The sequence below is a fragment of the Lissotriton helveticus genome, chromosome 4_1 (assembly GCF_964261635.1).
Source record: "Lissotriton helveticus chromosome 4_1, aLisHel1.1, whole genome shotgun sequence".
NCBI classification, from domain to species: Eukaryota; Metazoa; Chordata; class Amphibia; order Caudata; family Salamandridae; genus Lissotriton; species Lissotriton helveticus.
Genome location: NC_136063.1, coordinates 1,125,241,030 through 1,125,264,983, shown reverse-complemented (window position 1 = coordinate 1,125,264,983; position 23,954 = coordinate 1,125,241,030). Strand labels below are relative to the sequence as shown.

The following is a 23,954-nucleotide window of genomic DNA, read 5'->3' as shown; positions in this document are numbered from 1 at the left end:
GATGGAACTGACCCATTGAACAGAGGTAGATAAAGAGTACCTATCAGATAAAGTGAACTTCCAAATTGAATAGAAATGTTGTTAACTAGCGGAGAGGTAACACAATTCCTCTGCTACTCAATAATGCACACATATAATACCGAAAGATACTGTACCTGAAAAGAAAATGTTGAACGCACAGCCACCTATTGCAAAGCTGGTATAATGAGCAACTAACCAGAAGGTTTATAGATAAGAATACCATACAATAGGTCTTTATATCAACGTCAAAAATGAGAGGGAAACTGTCAGACTTTATAGAACAAACAAGAGTATTGTTAATAACCAGAGTTCAGAGTATGTGGTTTTTGACTGCAAGAAGTAGCGATCGATAAAGTATTGCCATTTTATAAATTGCACTATAAATCATAATGCACACTATTATCTCTTTGTCCCACTACCTTCACCAAGGCACAATATTGACCTCCAACGTATAAAGGACTAATATGTCCCTTTACCACTGACATCTCACATGGTCCTGAAGAAAGCCCACTGACCTCTTAAGGCGAACAGGGCTGAAACATGTTGACCTTTTAATCACGAAAATTGATAGCGTGAGAATCTTAACAATTCTCATCACGCATATCCTTTATATTTTCATTAACTCGAATCCAGAACAATAAAGATTAGAATCTGGCTGTCCGAGTTTTTTAATCTCATTATCACCACTTATCACTGGCCACTACTGCTCTTAACCTTGGATTACTACCTCCTGGTGGAGGCTGCATACCCACTAACCCTATGATTATGCAGACACGAGAGTAATAAAGCGGAGAACCAAGATATACCGCTACCAGCATAACATCTACTCAGGTGCATGAGGGTTTTTTACCAAGGGACATACTACCTACCTGTAAAATCCAGGTTAGCAGGACAAGTGATCCCTCCCCCCTCACAACCGATTCATAATGCACCAAGTGTGTCTTCATTACTTGCAATGGACTACTGTACCTATTGTATGCATAATGCATAGAGGGGCAGTGGTAGCATACCATAGTTAATCAATTAATAGCATGATCAGAACTTTTTATCTGTGTCACTGGGGCTGAGTTCTGCTTTTATATGTTTGCCCAGAACCTTGCACTGGCATCCTGTGTGCGCCTCAAGGGTTGTGTGCATGTGGTGGGTGTAACACCTGCACGAGGAGTCAGTCCGACTGATGGAGGTAAGTGGAATCCGTTTTGGATACTCCTGCCTTAGCCTAGCACACATAAAATGAAGACTGTGTTCCCAGATAGGATTGCCTGCAGTCTTGTAGCTGGAGGAAAAGGACCAAGACACTGAAGCGAGGAGGATGAAGAGAGAGTTGTCTTTACAAATTCTACAAGACCCTTAGCTTAGCAAGGACCTGCATATTGTCTTCCTGAGAACTGCCCTTTGATGGATGGCGAGGGGATGGGTGGAACTGCAGACTCTGTTGGGAAAAGTGAGGAAGCAGAGAGCCCCGTGCTACCTGCTGTGAGAAACATCATTATACAAAAGCTGTTCCTGGAGAACAGCCTGAGGAGGACATTTGAATTGGGAAACTACCGGTTCTACAGTTTGGGACTGTAAGCCTCTGTCTTGTTGTGTAGAAAAGTGGAACCCGAACCATTCCAGACTGTTCCACTTCCAAGTCCTCCACAGAGTACTCAAAAGACTGCTGTGCAACCAAGGCTGGGGTCTGATATCAAGTCTCTCAGAGGTAAGGGAACATCACCTGAAACCTTAACTTCCTACAGGAGAATAGGAGCACCTGCCTGCTGAGAGAGCGAAGGCGTATGCCTGTCCTGCAGGTAGAGAGATTGTCCAGAAGGAGCGAGGAAAGGCATGGGTCTTATCCTCCACCTTAATGGTAACATTTACATGCTTAATGGTTGTGGGAACCCCTGTGACTGAGGTACTTTTCCTAACAAGAGTGCGCATGGACAACATGAACAATATAGTTCTTACACAGCTTTGGGAAAGAAGCAGATACATCCAGCACATAGGGGTTACTTTCAGTCCTTGCTACAGGTCACTAATGAGAATAATTGTTCTTCTGTATTGGTAGTACAAGCAAGAAGGGAAATATTCATGAAGTATGTTAATTGAACACTCAAGCAGTTGTATACGGTCATGAATGATGTCCATTGTTTTTTACTGACAGTATTAACCTCTATTACCCCGTGTCAGGGTAATTTTTTCTTAACATTAGTATTTTGGCATTAATGATACATTCAAGGAGGTTTAGGTTCTTTGTTATTCAAACAAAGTCAACTTTCCGACAAACTATGTGTGCAATCACTGCCTTATCCATCAAAAAGGTCCGGTTCCATAAATTTGAAGCAAGAGTCCTTTAAATTGTCTACAGAATCGAATGCGTCATAAACAGGTAGCCTTTTGAATAAAATGTGAGGCTTATTAGCTTGAAAATATGGAGTAAACAGTCAAAAAAAAGAACAATGTTAGGAGACAATGCCTGACAAAGACATCAGTGAAGCACCCAAGAAAATTTGTTGAGCAACAAGGTGTGATTAGCAGGCAAAATACTTTATAAACAACATAAATACCTTGCTGTCAGCTTTGAGAAGGAATTTTCCAAGTCCTTTGATGGGCCGGGGAGCTAGAGCATCCTGCCGTTCCTTCACAAAATCTGCGACCATTTCCCACCAAGGACCAAAGCGCTTCTGTATGAAGTTGACTGCTCCAAAGTGAACTACTAATTTCTTCACAGCCCACACTGTAAACAGAAAACCAAATCATTAATTTCAGGGATTAGCACAGCAGTGCACAAAACAATTACAATTTCTACTGGAATCCTAAAAAAAAAAAAAGTTAAATCTTCAATTAACAAAAAAAGTGATCAGCCACTCCCACCACTCACCCTCTAAAATGTCTTTTTTTCATTTTATCTTTGACCCAAGCAAAGACTTTCAAAGAAAAAGGATGAACATGAAGATAGTATGACACAGGTCGATATCTTTCTCAGCGTCATTACCTTATCCAATTTACTGGTTCTGACAACCCCACCATTCCTTAATGGTTTATTAGGCTAAGGACTCAATAGAAATACTGAATTCCTTCCAGGTGACCTAGTTAATTCAGACCCATTGACAGAACGAATGCAACCGGAGAAGTGAAGCTACCTGTTGGGAAAATGTCATTTCTATTACAGACATTGTAGGAGACAGTAATCCACAAATAAGGACATTAGTAAGAACAAGTTTAGTTTTACAGGAACAAGTTATATTACATTTATTTCTAGAGCGCACATATCGGTGTCTTGGTGCTAGCTCAACTGAAACTTAGTACAAAGAAGCTCACTGGGACATAAAAAGCTATGTGATAAAGCTTTCCCTGAAGGGAGCAGATTATTCATGGATTTGATATGAAGGGGCAAGGAGTTCTAAGTTTTGGATGCACAGATCATAAAACTTCACCCTAAGAGGAGTGTCTGAATTTTGAAACCGTAGTATTTTTGGTTATGGAGGATCATAACATCCTTTGACGTAAATACCATTTGAATTTCTTTTTCAAATAGTCGTGTCCTAGTCCATGCAGGCCTTTGAAGGTAATCTAAGGTGGTATAAAGTCTGTCTGACTGGCAGCCAGTGCAGCTTTAATAATGCCACAGAAGAAGATTTAAATTTAGGGATCCCTATCAACAGTTGTGCCACTGCATTTAGCAGGGTTTGCAATCTGTTCAAATGTTGCTGATGCATGTTTGTGTAGAGGTCATTGCAGGAGTCAATTTTCGAAAGGACCGTGGATGTGACTACTGTTTTCTGTAGGTCTGAAGGGATGTAGGGAAGGATATTCCTTAGGGTCCTGAGGGTGTAAAAAGAAGCGGACATGACAGCATTAGCCCGAACACCAAATGTTAGTAGGTCATCAACGAATGATCTGAGGTTAAAGACTTTACTGACCGGAGTCAGGAGGGTGCCCAGCTCCTGAGGCCACCACGAGGGGGACCTAAAGGAAAATTGGTTTCTAAACAAGTTTTCCCAGAGTTTAACTTCAGGCAATTTTGAGACATCCAGTCACTGACTGTTTGCAAACAGTTGTGAAATTTGATGCCCGTCACCCTTTGCAGACGATCTCTATACCCAATTCCTATGGTGGATGATGGACCGGTCTCTGGGGTCACTCAGGATTGTTAAGTATCACATTCATCTCAGTTGAGAAGCTTTCAATCTAGTGGACCTTAGATCTGGTTACCCAAATCATTCTTAGGTTGCTTTAGAAGGCTAGTCGGTTAACTATGTGGCTTTCACATGTAGGCCACCCGGAGCTCTCGAGTCAGTCAACTCAGAGAGCACCCTTGGTCTTTTCACAAGAAAATAAAGCAAAAGTCCCTGGTAGCTGGGCACAAAAGCAGTCAGGTTTAACTTAGAGGCAATGTGTAAAGTATTTATGCAGCACTCAAACAGTAATAAAGTGATAATACAACACAAGAAAATTCCCACACCAATTTTAAAAAAGAGAGTACATTTTAATAGATTATTTTACACCAAAATGAGAAAAACCCCACCAGTAGAACTGGAGTTGTGAATTTCTAAAGCTTAAAGTGAAAAATAGTGACTAAGACATCAAAGTGCAAACCACGGACCTCCAGTTGTATGACACTGGGGCAAATTCGAAAGTTATGGCTCACCGCGATGGAAAGTGGTTCAGATACATGATGTGGATTAGACCCAGTCTCAGATTAGCTTCAGACTTAGAAGACTATTTTGATAAGAAATGTCTGAAAAGGTAAAGCTTACTGAGGCAAGGCAGCTGGCAGTGTCTGTGGAGGAGGTGTCGTTGTCGAGGGGCCGCTGGACAAAGTTGAGCTGAAGATTTCTATGTTCGGACTTTGTCTCTTTTATGGAAGTCAAAAATCTACAGCAGGACGAACCAGAATTCTATAGCCGATAAGGGCTTCTCAAGGCCGAATACCGCTTCTACTAGGAGCTGCTGAACAGGATTCGCTGCAGTAGAGAAGAATGTGGCAGGAGCTACAGCAAAGTCAGGCCGACTGGCACTGCACCTTGGGTGGATAGGCAAGAAGTCCTGGTTTCCTCTCAGTACTCCGAACACTTTCCACAGTCCCAAGTTTTGGACCACACAGTAGTTATAAGCATATGTATTTATTTATATCACACTCTTTAAGCATGACACAGTATCTTCTGCAGGAAGATACTCACAAAGCACACAATACTGTAGAACAGAAACAATCGCAAGTAGCACAAATACACAGTGGGCTCCAGGGGGAGACCAAACCATATACTAAAATAGTGGTATAAGAACCACAACTCGAGTCAAGACAGTGTCTAGGGGATGTAGAATCGCTGGAACCCCAAGGAACCACCCAAGGTGGGTAAGCAGGGACCCCATGGAGGACGGGTGCAGTGTGGGAACACGACCGCGTGGGCCGTACAATTCTATGGGAGAGTCGCGGTTTAATTTTTCACAGTTTAAGGAACCTTCCAAGTGGACTTCAAAGAAACCCAGTAGAACTTAGGTGGTTGGAGAGCCAACCCACCTGCTACCATAATACCAGAGGTACCTATCTTAGGGAAGCCAAGTGCATAGGGCTATAGTGGTGTCAGAAACCGCTGTCAAACTCAATGGAGGACTTCGAAGAAGAGCCACTGCTGGAAGGAGGAAAAGTGTCAAATGAAATCCAAAGGTGGATTCTTGTTGAAAAGTACATGAAAGTAGAGGGGACAGAGTCTGGGTCACTCAGGAGTGACCAAGGGCTCGGTAGACGAATATCCACCGATGTCCGGCGCTTCTGGTGTGTTGATGGGGTTCTTGACTCTACAGCCACAGGGACCAGGAGACGTCGACCATGAGCCAGATGTGAGCTGTCCCACAAAGGATTTCGAGTGTTGAGGGGTCGGCGTCCGGCTGGAGCACCAAAAAGCCTTGGCAGTGGCAACCCACGCAGAAGGTCAAAGAAGGATACAGTTCGGACCAGCAAGGTACAGAAGACTCACTAAACACAGGGGAGACAGGGAAGGCCTGGAGCAACCAGAGTAGCCCAAGAAAAGCAAAGTTGACTCTCAAGGGGACCCACAGGCAGGAGGCACAGGAGTCGCGAGGGGACCTCGAGCAGTTTCACAAAGCAAAAACCCACGGAGCAGTTGGTGCGAGGAGGCAGAAGGTCTTTGTACGAAACGGTGCCAGAGGTTGGGGCTACTTGGAGCCCAGTGCACTTGTTCTGGAAGCACCAACAAGCCTATGCACTTTCAAATGAACGCAGTGCACAGGGGTACAGGTATTGCAGCCCCCAAGAGGGATTCTGACCTCAAACTTGGTGAGAGGGCAGCTTGGACCTCGAGAGACTTCAAAACCCACCGCCTGTGTTGCCGGAGCCTTCGGAGTCTGAAGGAGCTCAGGAGCAGCAGACCGGTCAGTTGAGATGTGGTGCCTGCCCGTGCAGGGGAGTGACTCCTTCACTCCAAGGGAGATATCTTCAGTTGTCCTTGATGCTCCACAGGTGCTGCACGGAGCATATATGGTGCAAGAGCACAGACAATACTTCAAATTGAGAGGACAATGAAGTCAGGCCCAAACGAAGTCCAGAGTGTCCAGGGTTGGACAGATTCAGGGCACCGTCCTAGGGGAGGGTCTGGACGGGGGGGGGGGGGTGAGGTTACTCCCATGTCCTTTGTCCAGTTTTGCGCCATAGCAGGGGCCAACAGCTCTCAAGACTGGTTTGAACTGGATTATGCACAGGGACACCAAATGTGCTCCTCATGCAGACTTTCGGTTGCTGGCAATAGATTAATCCTGTCTGGGAGGTGGTCACACCACCCTGTGACAGGATGCATACTGTTCTGCCTTCCCCTGCTCGAACTTGGCTCAGCAGCAGGAGGGCAGAAATTTGTCTCTGGTCGGCAGCAACCATTTTGGGCTGCCCGGGACTAGAAGGCTGGTACCGGGAACACCAGGGATCTCACAAAGCTCATTTATGAGGAGTGGAATCATACCTCCCACACCGGTTACCGGTGTGGATGTCACCAAACATGATAGGGTTACTTTCAGCCGTTTTAGAGTTGGTCCTCACGCGGTCGCATAATGCTGCTTTATATGCTGTAAATGGCTGCAGCACTAACAACCCGGGAGAATGGACTCCGTAGGCTGCAGGGATGTCCTACTCATACAGTGGCACCCTCTCACTTAGAACCAAGCACCCTGCCTTCAGGATTGTTAAGGCCTGCTAAAGGGGTGACTTCTAGGTTTTAATAGTAGTGCCCCCTAGATCTAGTAAATCTATATCTTACGTAAGTGGTGCATGCACCAACTTACACAGGCTGCAATGGCAGGACTTTAGTTCCATTTTACATGGCCTCTCATTGGTGGCATAATACATGCTTCAGCCCATGGGAGAGGTTATATATAGTTAGGAAATAGAATGGAAAAAACCTTCAAAATGTACTAAAAAAACAATCATTACAGGGACGTTATAGTTGGGGTCAAATTTCACACATACAAAACCAGAGAAATTCAGCAGTTCTAGTTACCTGAGCCAACTATAACTTATGCCCCGGTAATGCACTGCTTATACCTCACATATTACATCACTCATGACATGTTCACTGACATCACTTTTTCAGTCAATTTATATACACATATACATATACCCACGCACACAACCAGATCATGCCAGTTTTTTCATTATGAATACCTTCTTATGTGTGCTATTATCAATATAATTGCGCCATATATTCTGTAAAATGTTGGCATATAATAAAAGTCAACAGAATATGAATAAATTTGTCTTGTGTGTTTGCTAACCTGGGTGGTAGCTTACACCCTGATGAGTCTTTGGGAGAAATGATCACCACTCTCAATACAGGACTTTCTTCTGGTATGGTAAGAGAGAGGGGTCATATTGCACGTTTGTAGTGAAGACCTCTTGGACCCACTTTGGTTCTCCATTTTGGTTTTATATTTTAGCAGACTTCATTTTAGCTATAATATTTGTACATGTTTTGTTTGCACAATACTATTCTAAGGAGACGCTGTAGTTGCTGCTTGTTTTTAGAAAGACTTTTTGCTACATAGTCTGTACATTTTGCTCAAGGCTAAGAACAGAACAGGATATCCTAGTGTTTGCGTTTCCCACTTGCAGACAGCTTCTAAGATCTAGACACATCAGTGCATCAGAGTTGTACCTTTAACACAGTGGTTTTATTATATAAACAGTGCACTGCCCCTTTAAGGGTCAGAGGTGCACTACAGCCACAATGGCCCTGAAACAAAGGCTGTGTTCGACATGCAGGTCCGCTAACCCTGATCTTCAATTCTGATCCTGCAGAGAGGGATTGCCAATCCTACTCCACACCAAGTCACACAGGTATGGGGTCTCAGGCTAACCTAAGAGATCAGACAGAGGGTATACCCACTATGTTCTCAGAGTAGGGGCAGTAATAGGAAGGGATATAACCATGGTTGGACTATTTATTCTGTTCACCATGTTCATAATGCTGGTTACTTTGCTCTGTTTTATCTGCTTAAAAATCGCAGCTCATTCTTTCTATGCAAGATTACGATTATTTCAATACATGTACTGAAAATGTCCTTCGTATTTTTTTGCGTTTATCAAGGGCATGCATAAGTAAACAACCAAAAGGGGTAGGATCTGTTTCCACGATTCCCTTGGGGATAAGAATGTCATGTTTGAGGCTGCCAAAATCACCAGCCACCCCATGAAGGTTAGGGTGAGGCACTGTGAGCTAGCTAGGAATTGGGCCAGTAGTCTCTGTTGGTGTAAATGGCTGTCTTAATACGCGGTCCTACCTTTTCTAGTGTGAACCACATAACATCTTTGTAACAATACCGATAGTAGAACAAATTGATTAAATACTCTACATACCAAATGATCATCATCCAGAGTAACAGAGACTCTGGGCCATATGTATCAGCATTTGTAATAGCGATGACCTAACAGCATTTATCTGCAAATCGCAATTAGTTAATTGCTATTACAAATGTATGAAGCTCCAATAGTTTCATATAGGGATTGATATTAATGAGTAATTTTCTTGGGGACCCCTTCCCATTTGCAAATGGGTTTTCACCTACTTGAAGTAGGTGGTAAAATGTGAATGTTTTGCCACAGCATTTCAGTCACAAAACATGCCTACATACCGATCAGATTCGGTATTAGGAAGGGACGCCCTAAACACACCCGAAACATGGCCCTTCCTAATAGCGAATCTCAAACTCATTTTGTGATTCAGTAATAGGTTACCGAATCCAAAACAGGGTTTCGTACATAGGGAAAGCCTTTTTTCAGTCGTGAATCGGGCCGTTTACGACCTCAAAAAAGCATGATACATGTGGCCCTATGACCTGAGACACCTACAACTCCAGAGGACTCCATGTAGGTCAATCATTGACTTGGAGATGGTGCTTCAGGAGCAGGTTTGCCTTTTTTTTTTTTTTTTAAACATTTGTGTTTAGTATCATTAGGGTCTAGAAAAAAAGAACTAACTTTAATTTAGTATTATCCCTGGTTTATCTACTCTCATGAATGAATGAGCCAGTACTCAACAATCGCCTACATATCAAGGAGTCCAATGTCAATCTTCAGTGACCAAAAAGTCTTTTCTTTTTGTCCTCGTATTAGACATAGGCAGGCGAATATAATCTGGGCGAGACCTAGGAGTGCAGCATAACCATTAGTGGTTTAAACTCCTTTGACAAGCCTCCTTCAATCAATCTGTTAGGAAGGGGCTCTGCAGTAGCCACTGACATCCTCCTCCTCTGTTGAAGTTTGTCTTAATCCTCTAATTTTTATGGATATAATTATAGTTTATGCCCTGGCCTCTTAGGAGATCAGATCACCCCGCCTTACTATACATAGCTTTAACCAGGGATTGAGATGAAGGGATTTCACATTTCCTTTCTCTTTGCTGAACCATTTAAACAATCCAGGCTACCAATAAGTTTAGCGGAGTACACCCAACCTGAGCAAGAGTGTGGTGTAAGGGAAACCCATTTTAAACATATTTCTTTTCGTGCAATAATTATCAAAATAAGGAGCAGCTGAGTTTGTCATTTCCCCAGTTTACGAGAGGCCCCCTCACCAGCCAATGTCCCAAAATTAATCATAGCAAGGCTTACCTCTATGTTTTCCCCCCAAGATTCCTGTTAGCACATTACCCACTTCTTGCCAGAAGAGCTGGATGTCTGGACACTGCTGTAGGAGGTGAACATCATCTGTGTTCTCTAGATCACATTTAGGGCAATAGCTGCTTTCTTCATGGAGGTTTTTTGTTAACGCCCTGAGTCGGAATGATGTGTGTTGATTGTTATGAGTTAACATCCGTCTTGTATTTTTCAGAAAGAAGGCCCGAAAGTATAGCTGGAAGTCAAGGAGTGTTATCCCTCCATCTATTTTTATTATCTAGAGTTTTTAACAAGCTATCCTTACACTCTTGTTCCTCGACATAAAGCTACTTACTTCTCCGTGTAACTTCAAACCATTTTGTTTTAAAATGCAGTGGTAAGGTATTAAAAATCAAAGTTAATTTTGGCAGTATCATTGTGACTACTTCATTCTAACCTAAGATGGAAAGAGGTAGGTGAGCCCACCTCTTTCAGTTTTTTAGTTTTCAGCATAAGCCTATTGAAAATTATGTACGCCAGTTTCTCAGTCTTTAACCACGCGTACCCCCAAGTATGTAATTTCGGACTTTTCTAGGGGACTGTCAGATGGCTGTAAGAAGGTGGATACCTGACTATGGTTACCCCAGATTTTTTGCCTTGTGTTTAGCTGGTTTTCGACTTAGTTGGCCTGGGATCCTGCTAATCAGGGCCCCAGGCTATCTGATCTCTCTTTAAATGGACTCCATGTACTATAGGTACATAACCAATTTGGTACTGGACACCTTATCAGCCCCTGTACAGTGCACTATAGGTGCCCAGGGCATAGGTGCATCCAAGGCCTACCAGGGGATGCAGCATATCTTTTGCCACCCCTGTCTGGTACTTAAATCGACACAACTGGCTGTTCACACAGCTGGGGCAAGGTTGTGTACTCACCCCTTGCTTAGATATAGTATACCTATGTCTAAACCTATATCTGGACACATAGACACCTATAAGTCACTCCTATGGCAGGCATTTACAGTCCTGGAGGCAGAGTGCTTGGTTTTATGTGAGATGGTGCTCTAGCATGAGCTGAGCCTGTCTGCAGTGTTGGGACCAATTCCTTAATGCTGTTGCAGTGATACTGCCATACTATATACTCTTTAAGTGCATTATAATCCTCGCGGTTATTGCAACTCTGGTATGGCTGTATCAAAACATGTCGTGTTTGGTGTCATACACATTGGAATACTATCCCCTCGCCAGTCCTGGTGATGGGGATAGCATCCCACCCTTCTAGAGGGAGAAGACATGTTACATTACTGAAAACGCGGTTAATCCTAACCAGAGCCCCAGCATCACAAAATGGACGCTGCTGCCACAGACACATGTCTGGCCTCCTGCTGCTGACCAAAACTTGGCAGAGGACGCCTGGACAAAGGGTTTCCTGTCACAGGGAGGTGTCACACCACCCCAGACAGGAGATAGTGGATTGTAGCAGGGAGGGTTGAAAGAAACTAGACACTGCCTGGGGCGCACAAGGTGTCCCTGGGCAGATTCCAGTCAAACCGGTTCTGGGGCCATCCTGCCCCAGTCCTGGCGTGAAACTGGACAAAGGAAAACGGGTGTAACCACCCCCTTCCTGGGTCCCACCCATAGGAGGGACCTAGCAGGTAATCCAGCCCCTTGATTTGACTTAAAAGTAGGAGCTGTGCAGATGCACATCAGATTATCCTGACTGAAACTTATGAGACGAAACTCTGGACCCTTCGACATCCCACTCGACGTGGAAGACTGAAGAATCTCCCTTGTGGTCAAGGAGTGACCACCCTGTGCAAACAGGCACCATCCAGCACCTCGACGTTTGCTTTGTTGTAGTTCCCGCCAGAACTCGAGCGACAGAGATCGACAAGACGCAGCGTGCCTGCCTTCTAACAGCCCGATCCACAGTCCCTGCAGAGCTGAGACCCGTGGAGGCGACCTGAAGCGTGGGGCCGGCCATCTTGGAAAAACTACGAAGCGCTGACCGTGCAGCATCCGAGGCTCCCTCGAAGCTGTGCATTGGAGTCTGAGAAGCTCCAGCCCCGAGCAGCTTGTGCACTGAAGCTCACCCCTCCACACTCGACGAGTGCTGCGTGGGGCCCTTTTGCATTTTTCTGCTCGACGCGTTGGTCCGGTCGCTTGCCCGTTGGCTAGTGGCCCTAGTACCGACAAACCTTTGAATTTGCTCAGCTAGTCTGGTTGCTCCAGACTGGCCCTCGCTTCCCTGAAAAGGAGCACCCGCTCAGACCTTGCTGGTCCGAGTACTAAGCCATCTTCGAATCCCGCGTGGGTTGCATTTGCCAAGGCCTGTTGACTCCGATCTTGAAGCTGACACCGCCCACAGCGAGAGCCTTCGTGGGACAGCTCGTGATTCACTCCAGGACATCCTCGGTGCCCCAGAGACCACGTGGCAGCGGAGACAATCTTCACGACATCGACCTGATTGCGCCCGACATTGCCTGGTTCCTTCCTGGTTCCTTCCTGGTCACTGGCTAGTGACCCAGACTCTGTCCCCTCTTCTTTCAGGTACTCTAAAACTTCGATCCACCCTTGGATCGCACCGGACACTTCTCTTCTGGACACCTGAAGCATCTTCATCTCCAGGCACCCTAGATCTTCGTGACGAAACCCGACACATCTTTGCACCTGTGCACCCGCTTCCTGTGGGTGAGGTAACTCTTGAACGCCGGTGCTCCTGTAGTGGTTTACACCTCTAGTGTCTAAGTCTAAAGTTTTGTCCTTCTAGTCCAGTCGGAAGACTCCTAAAACTGTAACTCGATAACTTTTACGCACCATTGACTTTGCATTGGTGCATGCGTGTGCTTTCTGCACTGCACCCGAATCCCGCGGGCTACTCCCGTCCTAACTGCTGTTAGTCCAGTGTAGTCCCAGCGATTACCAAGGCCCTAGGCCTTACCCCCGATCGATTAGTGATTGTTATACCACTTTTTTGATATATGGTTTGAGTGGCCACCGGCCTCATCCATAACTGTGCAACTTTTGTATGTTATACTGTGCTTTTATTTAAACGCTTGTGCTTCATTGCTCATAAAGAGTAGTGGGGATTATTCTAAGAATAAATACATATATTTTGATAATATATAACTTGTGTGGTGTCCTTTCATTTGATATTACAGGATTGCATATGGTAAAACAGCTGGCTTCACATGTCCTCTTGAGTTAAGCCTTTAGGCTGCTTAGTCCATGCTACCTCTAGGATAGCTTGTCTATAAGGTTGACTTACAACCACCACCATAAGGAATTGTTTAGACTGATACAGGGTGCCCACAGAACTGTGGACATCATACATCAAGCCAACTTCTCACAATGGCCCATTCCAGGTCATAATCTCGGTCTTATCCTCGTTGACTAGGAAGCTGGAGACTCTCCCAAAGTCACCCAGTGATTCCATTATTATAGGGAGTGACGCTTTACAGTCATGTGTATAAATTGTATAGAGCTTCTTTTTTGACCTAGTCTAAATGATGGAAGGGCAAGATTGTCTGTTCTGCCCCTTTTCTTCTGGTCAATGGTTCTATATACAAGGGCAACAGTGGGCAGCCTTGCCTGGAGGCCTCTACCTATATGAAACTGTGAAGTGAGAGAGCCGTTGACCAATACCCTTGCTTTAGGAGTGTTGTATATAGATCTAATTGCTTTAAGGAAATTATCCTCTAGACCATTGTGCTTAATTACTTTCTACAAATAGGGCCAGCTGACTCTGTCGAAAGCCTTTGGAGATTCCACCCTTATAATAGTTAAGGGAGCTTTTGTTACCAAAGCAAATCAATTGCACTTACCAAATCTTGAGTTGGATCGTGGAGCTGCCTGTGTTTCATGAAGCCTTTTTGATTGTCAAGTACAATATCTCCTAATGCACTAGCCAATCTTTTGGTGAGTATTTGTGTGTATATTGTGTAGTCATTGTTAAGAAAGGGATATTGTACTATACGACTCACAATTTTATTTTAATCTTTATTGGGTTTTAGGATCTGTGTCATTACCTACTCATTCCATGAGGGTGGAAGGGGTAGATAGTCAGTATAAATGTTGTTCAACAATTTAATAAGAAACGGAGTGCTCTCCTCCTTTCATGCCTTGTATAATTCATTAGATTGACCGTCCGGACCTGGGGCTTTCCCCTTCTTTAATCCTCTAAGTGGTTTATCAATTTACAAGGGAGTTATTTTATGGTTAAGGGAACGTGCTTCTTTAGATCTAATCAGGCAAGGATATCCAGCTGTATTCACTCCTTAACTTCTGCTTGTGTTGTTTTTGTGTCATCAGTATATAAATCCTGGAAGAAGCCCACGAACGCCCTCCCAATATTATGGTCTATCAGGCATTGTTCTTTGGTGGCGATAAATAATACTTCCTTAATCTCATTCCGGATGCTATATTGCCTTGTTTTCCAGGCTAACAGTTTTCCACACCCATCCCCATACTCGTAATGTGCCAGCTTGCTAGCATTCCACCACTTCTGCACCCTGTCCTCCAAATATTCAGCTAAATGTCCCTTAACCTTTTTTAATTTGCTAGGAAGCTTTAATTATGTGCTAGCATGTACACAGTTTGCCAAATCTTTCTCATTTTCATCAGTGCCTTTCTTCAAGTCATTTGTAACTTCTTGCTCCCCTAAAAGGTTTTTTTTAAGGGTCCATCCAAACTGGGGTTGGAGATTCTCAAAAGAGAGCTCCAATTTTACTATAGCATGATCAAATATATTTGATATCTTTACTTAGTGCTATATCTGTTAAAAATAAGTCTATCCTAGAAGCATGAGAGTATTTTTTGTTCTGGTAAGTACATTCTTTCCTCTGGCCTGCCCTTAATCTCCAAATATCTACCAGTCCTGTGCCTTTTTATTAATTGATGCGTACTCTCCCTAATTTTTGGTGAATTTGCAGTTGGTCGAGCTGTGGATTTCTCCAGAACTGGGTCCAACAGTGTATTGAAATCTCCTCCCTATAATTATGTGGTACCTTGTATCAAGTATATGTTTCTATAGTTCCGTAATTGGGAACGGGCCATATACATTATACCCATAGTAGCCTACAAATGTATACCCAGTGCTGAGTATTTTGACATTGCTGATTGACCATCGGCCCTCAGGATCTTCAATGGAGCTCTCTATCCTAACTTGTGTCCCCTGGATCTGCAATGGGGCACTATCGTAACTTTCGTCGAGCTTTTACATTGAATCGCCACCCCTTTCACATTGCAAGATTGACTAGTGCAGGAAAATGGAGTGATCCATTTGTGCCTCTTTTGGACCTTGTCCCATTCATCACAGCGCGTGTGCATTTCCTGTAGTAAAATAATATTATTATTAGAGAGTTTACATAGTTCCAGGATCTTCCTTTTTATGCTATTAACCCTTACATCATTTACGTTCCAAGTCAATACCCTTATTTCATGGGTCTTTTTCTTTTCCTTTGTTGTCATTTTATATATATTTGGGCAGGCCACCCCTTGCTAGTACTCAACCTAGTGACATAAACGAGGACTTTAACTTTTTTTATTTTTTTCCCATATGCTCCCTACCCAGGGCTCAAAACAACTGTCCATGTGTGACCCTTCTTTCTCCACCCCACCCTTGCCCAGCCTGGGGAACCCTCACTGTATCCAAACGGGGTAGTTCATGTATACCCCTTGAGCTCTTACTCCTGGGTTTACCTTTCTATAGACCTTTATGCGTTTTAATCGGACTAATCAAGCCCTCGGGCACCTCCTTCATGTTGTACATTTTATTATTCCACATGACCCTTAGTGATGCTAAGAATTTTACCTATGCATTCGCCCCCCCAATGCTTTCAGATCTTGAATATATTTCCCTAACTCCCATTGACGATTTTGTGTCCCTTTTGCAATATTTGACCTTATAATAAAGGACCAAACATTATTCTAGAAGCATTTGACCTTAAGAGCTGCTGTGAGAATTGACTCTTTTATTCTATAGGTGCAGAAATGTATTAAGATTTTCCCTGGTTTTTCTCCTAAACGATTTTTCTTGAATGGGTCCCGATAAAACCTTTGAATGTCTTGTTTCAGATCAAAAACAGTAGGTTCCGGGATACTTTCTTAAAGCAAGTCTGTATCAAAGCTTTTTAAATTTCAGTCTTCTGCCCCCTCTGGAATATTTAGAAGCCTTAAGTTGTTCCTTCCAGAGTTATTTTCTAACAACTCCAGTTTTTCTTTGAGTTCTTTTTCTCCAGCTTTTAAAACTTGGATCTCCTATAGTTAAACTTAACCTTCTCCTGCAGTACCCTGAGTAAGGTTTCTATTGTGGATAGTCTTTCCGTAATGTCTGCCCTTTTGATCTCAAGATTTTCACGGGACTCCTGAATTTTTGCTTGATTGTTCTCGGAAATTGCTCATTTTTCTTTGCTATCTCTTGACAGTGAGAGCAGTATAGAATCTGTGTCTATAATCTCTGTGCTATTAGAAGAAGCTATGCCTTCTTTGCAAGAGGTCGCTTGTAACCCCCTCCCCGGTTGAGTTGTCTAATGTGAGGTCTTCCGAGAGCACCAAGAATATAGTTTGAGAGAGGAAGATCCAGGTCCCTAGTTATTTCTGTCTCAGAAACATGAAAGAGCTTGGTTGAGCCCATATTTGGGGGAAGGTCTGTATGACTTGGCTTAGGCATACTATCCTGGAGTTCAGTCTCTCTGACTTTAAAATATGACCATGATGATGGGGCGATTTTAACTTTCCCTCCTAAAATATTAGTTATACCTTATGACGTTCTGGTGTCTCTCTGGTTCCCAGATTGATTCTCTATATGAGATGAGATCTGGGTTTGGGTGTTCGTAAGTACAGCAAGTGTGGGAGAGATAATTAGGATTTGAGAGATAATTACCCTTTTTAAGTTCTGGTCATTATCGTTTTTCCACACACCCTCTAATTGCAATACCCCACACCCAGCATTCCTCAATGAGTATCTATTTTTACCTGTTACTGTAGTTGGGGAGGTGGCTTCAATAGATGTTGCTTCTGTTGATCTGACCATTTGTCTTTCTTTTTGGGCTCCAGCTTTCCCCGAAGTAGAGGGCTTCACCCCCGTTTGACTCCTTTCTTTCTTGGCCCCAGCCCTGGCACACTTGAACAGCGTTTTCTCCCCTTGCCCCTTCAGCTCCTTCAGATGTGCTGTACAATTCCAGTCGGCTTGTGCTGTCTCTGCCGGCTACGACCTTCAATCCCCAGAAGGTGATACGGGCTGCTGGCTGCTGCGCTACGATACCACTGTATCTGTGGAGCAGCAAGTGTCCACAGAGAGCCTGAAGCCACCACACAGGCTCTATGTACAACCTAGGGGTCCAGGCAAAAGGCCACAAAGGTCGAGTTTGATGTACGTTTCAGAGGCTTGGTAGCAGAATAGGCTGATTTATGTGTATATGCCAGAGAGAAATGAGCTTGCCCGTAACGTGCTAGCTGGCCACCATGTTCCCCGCCCGTCCCCGTGAACAAAAATTCTGTTAATATGTGAGACTTACCGCCTTCTCCTTTTACAAAAAGATCCTGTATTAAGATGAGCTTCTAAAAATATCCTGCAGCAGAGAAGCCACACTAAGTTCTCATAGCAAAAGATGTATAAATACTAGACTTTGTAACAAAACGAAAGCCCCAGTTTACAAAGGCACAACTGTGTGGGTCGACTTGAGAAAATATGCCCTCAACAACTACATTACTTCTTAAGCCTGAAAGTACTAAAAAAAAAAGCCAACACAGAGCAAAGGTGGAAGAAAGCAAGAAGGTATCAAATACAGGATCGGCTAAGGTGAAAGTCACACATACAAATACCTTCTGGCCACATAAAATACTGTAACAAACACAATATATGCAGTAGAACACAACTGCTGCATCAATACAAATATCCTAATGGCAAATTGGAAGGAAAAAGATATTACAGTTTTGGTACTTGGTACATATAAGGGAGTGAAAAGGAAGCCATGTATGAAGGACATAGCCAGTCACCCAATAAATGTTGTAGGAAGCTGGCTCTGTATATATTATACCAAAGTAAGGTATAGTGTGCACAGAATCAAGTGGATTTACAGAGGCTTAAGAAGATAATACTAATGCTCTTTTTTGTGGTAATATGGGTGAGTAGTTATGCTTATCAGAGGGCAGTGCTAAGAATTTGTTGTACACATACAGGTAAGAAAAGATTACACATACTCAATGACTAAATCCATAACCAACGGTTTGTAAAAATAATATTTTTAGTATATTTATTTTATTAGACCAAAGATACTTGGTTAAAGTAAAACATTTTTTGCAATATCAATGTTTTTCAATGTGACAAGTGGACACAATGCATTTTTCAATCAGTACAATGTTATCCTATGGGAGGAAACACATTCAGCAATATGCAGGTAAGTAAACTATTTTCGATATTGAGCTTTTGGTTGAAGAATCAGTACCAGGCATGGTTCTGGTAAATGATCTCATTGCCCCACAAGCGACACTGGGGTGGCCGGGTACAGATGTCAAACTTGGGATCTGGTGCCAATGTTAGCCAATGGAGAAAGGGGGCAATCAAAGTGGTACTACTTGCAGGTGAGTAGCATGATTTTGGAGCCCAGTCCCCGGGGGTCCAGGTAAACATGGGGGGCACAAGGCAGAACCAAACGTACACCACAATGCAAACCATTGGGTAATCTCAACCTTGGAAAAAGGCTGCAGGCTCAGGCCAGGAGGGCAATTGATGGAAAACTACAGATCCACAGGTAAGTTGGGATGTGCTGGAGCGCTGCGGCACAGTCTGTAGAGCTCTCCAAGGTCCACAGGCTCCGGGTGCAGGGGTGTCCTTTGCCGCCGGAATCCAGCTTACCAATAAGGACGGAGTTGGGGTGGTCGTCATGCAGACGTCGGCGTGGAACCCGGAGGGGTCAACAACTTGAGGGAGTCTTGCTCAGGATCGCTGGGTAACCTTTTCTGGACAGGTGGCCCTCTAGAACCTGAGCGTTGGGTACAAAAGCGGTCGACTTCGCGGTTCCACAGACAGAGCACTTGGTCTTTAAAATTGGTTTTCTTCTGGACAGGCCAGCTGTCCATGGAAGATCAGGAATCTATAAAGAAGGCAGGCAGTCCTCCTAGGGTTCTGGGGCTCGCTGGGCTGTGGGACAAGTTGCTCTTCCGTAGCAGGGTCTTTGAGGGCTGCAGATAGGCCAGGAGCGCTGGGGCCAAGTCAGTTGTTGTCTTCAGTCTTTGCTGCTGCACAGCTCTTCTTTGTCCTCTTATTCGTAGATCCTCTGTAATCTGAGGGTTAAGGTTCAGGGGGTACCCCTAAGTATTTAATTTAGGGGTATTACAGGAGTTAGAAGGTAGTAGCCAATGGGCTACTAACCTTTAGGGTGACTACACCGCTCGTATGTCCACTCCCTCTGTGGAGGGAGTATCTCCCTAACCCTACTGGCTAGAATCCTCCAAAACAATATATACTCAAAGGAGGGGGTCCCTTCACTTCAGGGTACCTTAGGGGAGATCTTGGCTGAGAAGGGACACACCGGCCGTGCTTACTAATGCTTCCACTGACCTTGCTGCCAAAAGTGGGGCTTTGTCAGGGGCGGGTATCTCCACTAGCTGGAGAGGCCCTGGTCAGCATAACAAAAGGGCAAGAAGCCTTAGAGGCTCACCTCTGTTCTATGCTGTTCCGGCTTGGATGTAGGTGTGAAGCATATCAGGCTTTGTTTCTGACCCATGAGAGCAAAAGGCTCCCACCTGAGGGCGTCAGAAACATGTTTAGAGATGGCAGGCTGGTGTAGACCAGTCAGACACATACTAATAGTTTGGTAGGTTTGCAGGGGGGCCCTCTGAGGTGCCCTCGGAGTGCATTTATTAATGGATACAACACTGGCATCAGTGTGGGCTCCTTAATCTGAGATGTTCGGTACCAAGCATCTTGGAATTCAGTGAATCCACCATGGAGCTGTGGAACTCGTAGTGACAAGCTCCCTGCCCATGTACTCAGTATGGCTTCACTGTGCACTTATAATGTCTAAGAATGGACTTAGATACTCTAGGACATGGGTACTCGCAAACATTTCCTCAGGGGCCGCAAAGTGCTGTCTCTGGCACGCCCGTTGGCCGCAGCAATGTGAGGATCAGGGCGATGAAAGGTGGGCGTAGGGGGACGCGAAGCTGATGCATGCTGTAGACAACAAACCGAGCCTTCATGTGACTTCTGTCTGCCACCAAAGCTCTATTCTCATGCACCAATAATTAAGTCAAAGCATTAACATCTAATGCAAAACATGGGTTCAGTCCTGGCTGATGATCCTTGACAATTTGTTAATTTTACTTTGCCTCCAATTTTTTCATTACCATAAATGTTAATAATGTTGCTATTCAAAACATTCTCTTGTGTTTTAGTTCATAAACTATAATGGTGCTCCAATTATTTAACAACCAAGGCTACACACAAGGTGCACCTGACAAATGACTTGCCACTTGGTTCACTAATGGCATTGTTTTCAAAATGGGGGCGACATGAATGTTTCTAAAATCATGTTTGAAAACTATCATTGCTAATAATTGCCTCTGAATACAGTGATATCATTTGATCTACTAAGATAAAACACTCATACATGGTAACAAAAAACACTTTTTTTAAAAGTTTGCAGAGAGTTTATCATGTTTTTACATGTTTAATGCAAGATGTCTGAAAAAAACTAAAGGTGTTCCTAAAGAAAAGTTGTTTAGTACTCCTTTTCTTCTTCTTTAACTTTACTTTGGTTAACGTGTAAATTAAGTATGCCCGTTTGTTTCACAGCTTCCTGAACATTCCTGCTCTGTCAAGTGAACAGCAGCCCAGTGCTGCTGTTCACCAGGGGGCTGCAATTAAAGTTCAGGAGGGCTGCATGCGGCCCCCGGGCCAGCCTTTGAGCATCCCTGCTCTAGGAGCATATCTGCTCATTCAGTTATGACCTTACTTGAGGTATAGTCCACTCTCCCTTAGGGCGGTAAGGCCTGCTGTAGGGGTGACTTACTTATGCCTCTTGTAGTGCTGGTAGGTATGTGTGAAAGGTCGACTCCACTTTTATCTGCACCAAAATACCCAGGCTGCAGTGGCAGTGTGCGCATGTTTGCTGAGAGGTCTCTTGGGGGGGACAATACATGCTGCAGCGCTTTGAGACCCTCTCTGGTCACAATGCCCTTGGTACCACTGGTACCTTTTACAAGGGACTTATGTGTAGGCCAGAGGTGTGCTAATTGTGAAAACAAAGGTACAATTTTGGGAAAGACACAGGCACTGGAAACCTGGTTAGCAGGAAACCAGTGCACATTCAGTCAAAGATGCCTCAGTCAGGCAAAAATGCAGATAGATTTTTGTTTTGACTGGCAAGGTGTCCCCAGTGTCCATATCATGGGTGCACCAGTGTGTCTGTCCAGGGGTTAAGGGAAAGTGTTCAGCATACTCTTGCGGGACCTGCCTGCAGTCAACCTGTTGTTGGGCAGAGAGGGTGTCTGAGTAGACAACTCCATCAACTGACCCATTCTTTGGACTGTAAGATAGAGGAGGTCAGAGAGAGGTTCACACTCTGCTTCCTGATCCTCATCAGTAATCATCAGCATGGTTACATCAGTCCTGTCATGGAAAGGCTTGAGGTGGTTCACATGGCTCATACTAGTGCCCAGGTCTACCAAGTAGGTAACCTAATTTTTCTTTTCAAGGATAGGGTAATGACCAACCCAATTGTCTTGTAGGGCCCGTGGTGTCATAGGCTTCAACACCCATACCTTGTACCATGGTTGGCAGTCCACGAGTGCAGCCTTTTGACCATACCAGAGCTTCTGGAGCACTTGGCTGACCTCAAGGTTTTGGATGCTTTTTCCATGTACTCTGCCGTCCTGGAAAGTAGGCCTAGTACATAGCCCACAATACATTGCTCAGGATTGTGGAGAGGCTTCTCACAGCCCTCCTTCACAAGACAAAGTGGTCCTCTAACAGGATGGCCTAACAGAATTTTAAAGGGGGGAAATCCGTGTCCCTTCTATTAAGGTGAAGAGCAGGCATGGGAAAAGGACATCCCATCTCCTTTTGAGTTTTCCAGGGAGTCCACTGATCATGCCTTTCAATGTCTTGTTGAACCGCTCAACAAGGTCATTGGATTGTGGGTGATAAAGTGCAGTGTACTTATAGGTCACTCCACACTCATTCCAGATGTATTTTAGGTAACTAGACAAAGTTTGCACCTTTGTCCAAAACAACCTCCTTAGGAAATCCTACCCTGGTAAATATGCAAATGAGGGCTTTGGCTACTGCAGGGGCTTTAGTAGTCCTAAGGGGAATTGCCTCAGGATACCTGGTAGCATTATCCACTACTACCAGTATGAAGGTGCTTCCTGGTGCTGTGGGAGGTTCAAGTGGACTAATTATGTCCGACCCTACCCTTTCAAAAGTAACCCCAACCACTGGTAGTGGGATTAAGGGGGCCTTTGGGTGGCCATCTGTCTTGAACGGTGACACAGGAGCTGCAAAACATTTTCACCTTTTGAGATATGTTTGGCCAGTAGAAGTGGCTGACTAGCCTACTCCGCGTTTTTGACTGGCCAAGATGCCCAGTGGGTGGTATGTCATGGGCCAATTTGAGGAGGAATTATCTAGACTGCTGAGGCACTACCACTCTCCCAGAAGTACCAGGTTTGGGATCTCTAGCCTCAGTGTAAAGGTGTCCCTCTTCCCAATAGGTCCTGTGTGAGCCACTGACCTTTCCCTTTTCCTGTACAGCAGTTTGCTGTCGCAGGGTTTCAAGAGTAGGACAGGTCCCCTGTCCTTAGCAACAGCTGTTCCTTAGAGGGTCCCACTAGGTGCAGGAGCTCAGCCTGATAAGCTTCAAGTTCCATAGGCTCAGTTCCCTCTGGGGGTGACAGGTCGTCTCCTTAAGGAGAGGGGTACTGAGCTTTTTGCTGTTCAGATGTTGGTCCCCTAGTCTTCTTACCTTTTGTCTTAGAAGGTTGGGCTCGGCTCTGTGCCCTTGTTTTTACACACACCAATCAGGGATTCCCAGCATTCCCAGATCATTCCCTGGCTGACATTCAACTGGGATTGCAGAAGATACAACTACTTGTTTCAGGCAGTCAGCCTTCCTCATACTAAAGACACCATAGCCATGGGATAGACCTTAGTTACATTATCAGCACTGGTGACTGCATAGGTTTGTCCAGACAAATACTGTCCTGGGGAAACCAGTTTATCTGTCACCATGGTGACACTAGTACCTGTATCCCGCAGGGCTTTTACTCTAGTCCCATTAATCAAGGGTTGTGGTCTGTATTTTTTCATATTAGGGTGCCAGACAGCAAGAGTGGTAAAATATACCCCAACCCTCAGAGCCTAAAATTGCTTCAGTGTGAACCCGGATTTGCTTTGGGCACACTATTTGATCCCACCTGGAGACTTGCCTTACCAGTGCTAGCTGAAGTATTAGGAGGATTCTTTTTCACACAGGCAGAATGTCCAGTTTTGTGTCCCAAATGTTTACAGTTATAACACCAGGCCTTTTAGGGAACAAAGTTTTTACCCATGTACTCACTATTGGATTGTGAAGTGTTTGGGACCCACAGTCCTGTGGTGGCCTTTAGAAGACTCTTTATGTTTACCCTTAGGATATTCAAACGCTTTCCTCTGGGAAATTCTTGTCCCTCCTTTCTTTTGGTCACCCCCAGTGATAGTTTTGGTCACCCTAGTCTTGAACCAGTGGTCTGACTTCTTTCCCAATTCTTTTTTTTTCACAACAACATTTTTATTGTCAAGCCAGGTTCCAGAGCAGTACAGTATACATAATAGCCATAGTGATGTCGACATTTTGTTGGCAATTTAA

The 23,954-nt window shown here is 44.4% G+C and overlaps 1 protein-coding gene across 3 annotated transcripts in view; it reads right to left on the bottom strand.

Moving 5' to 3' along the window:
* TMEM245 (transmembrane protein 245) overlaps positions 1–23,954 on the bottom strand; it is an 894,766-nt gene that overhangs the window by 458,016 nt on the left and 412,796 nt on the right. For all 3 annotated transcript variants that reach the window (XM_078687734.1, XM_078687733.1, XM_078687735.1), the window contains exon 6: positions 2,571–2,740. In XM_078687734.1, the coding sequence (XP_078543860.1) occupies positions 2,571–2,740 (170 nt within the window). The remainder of the gene's footprint in view (positions 1–2,570; positions 2,741–23,954) is intronic.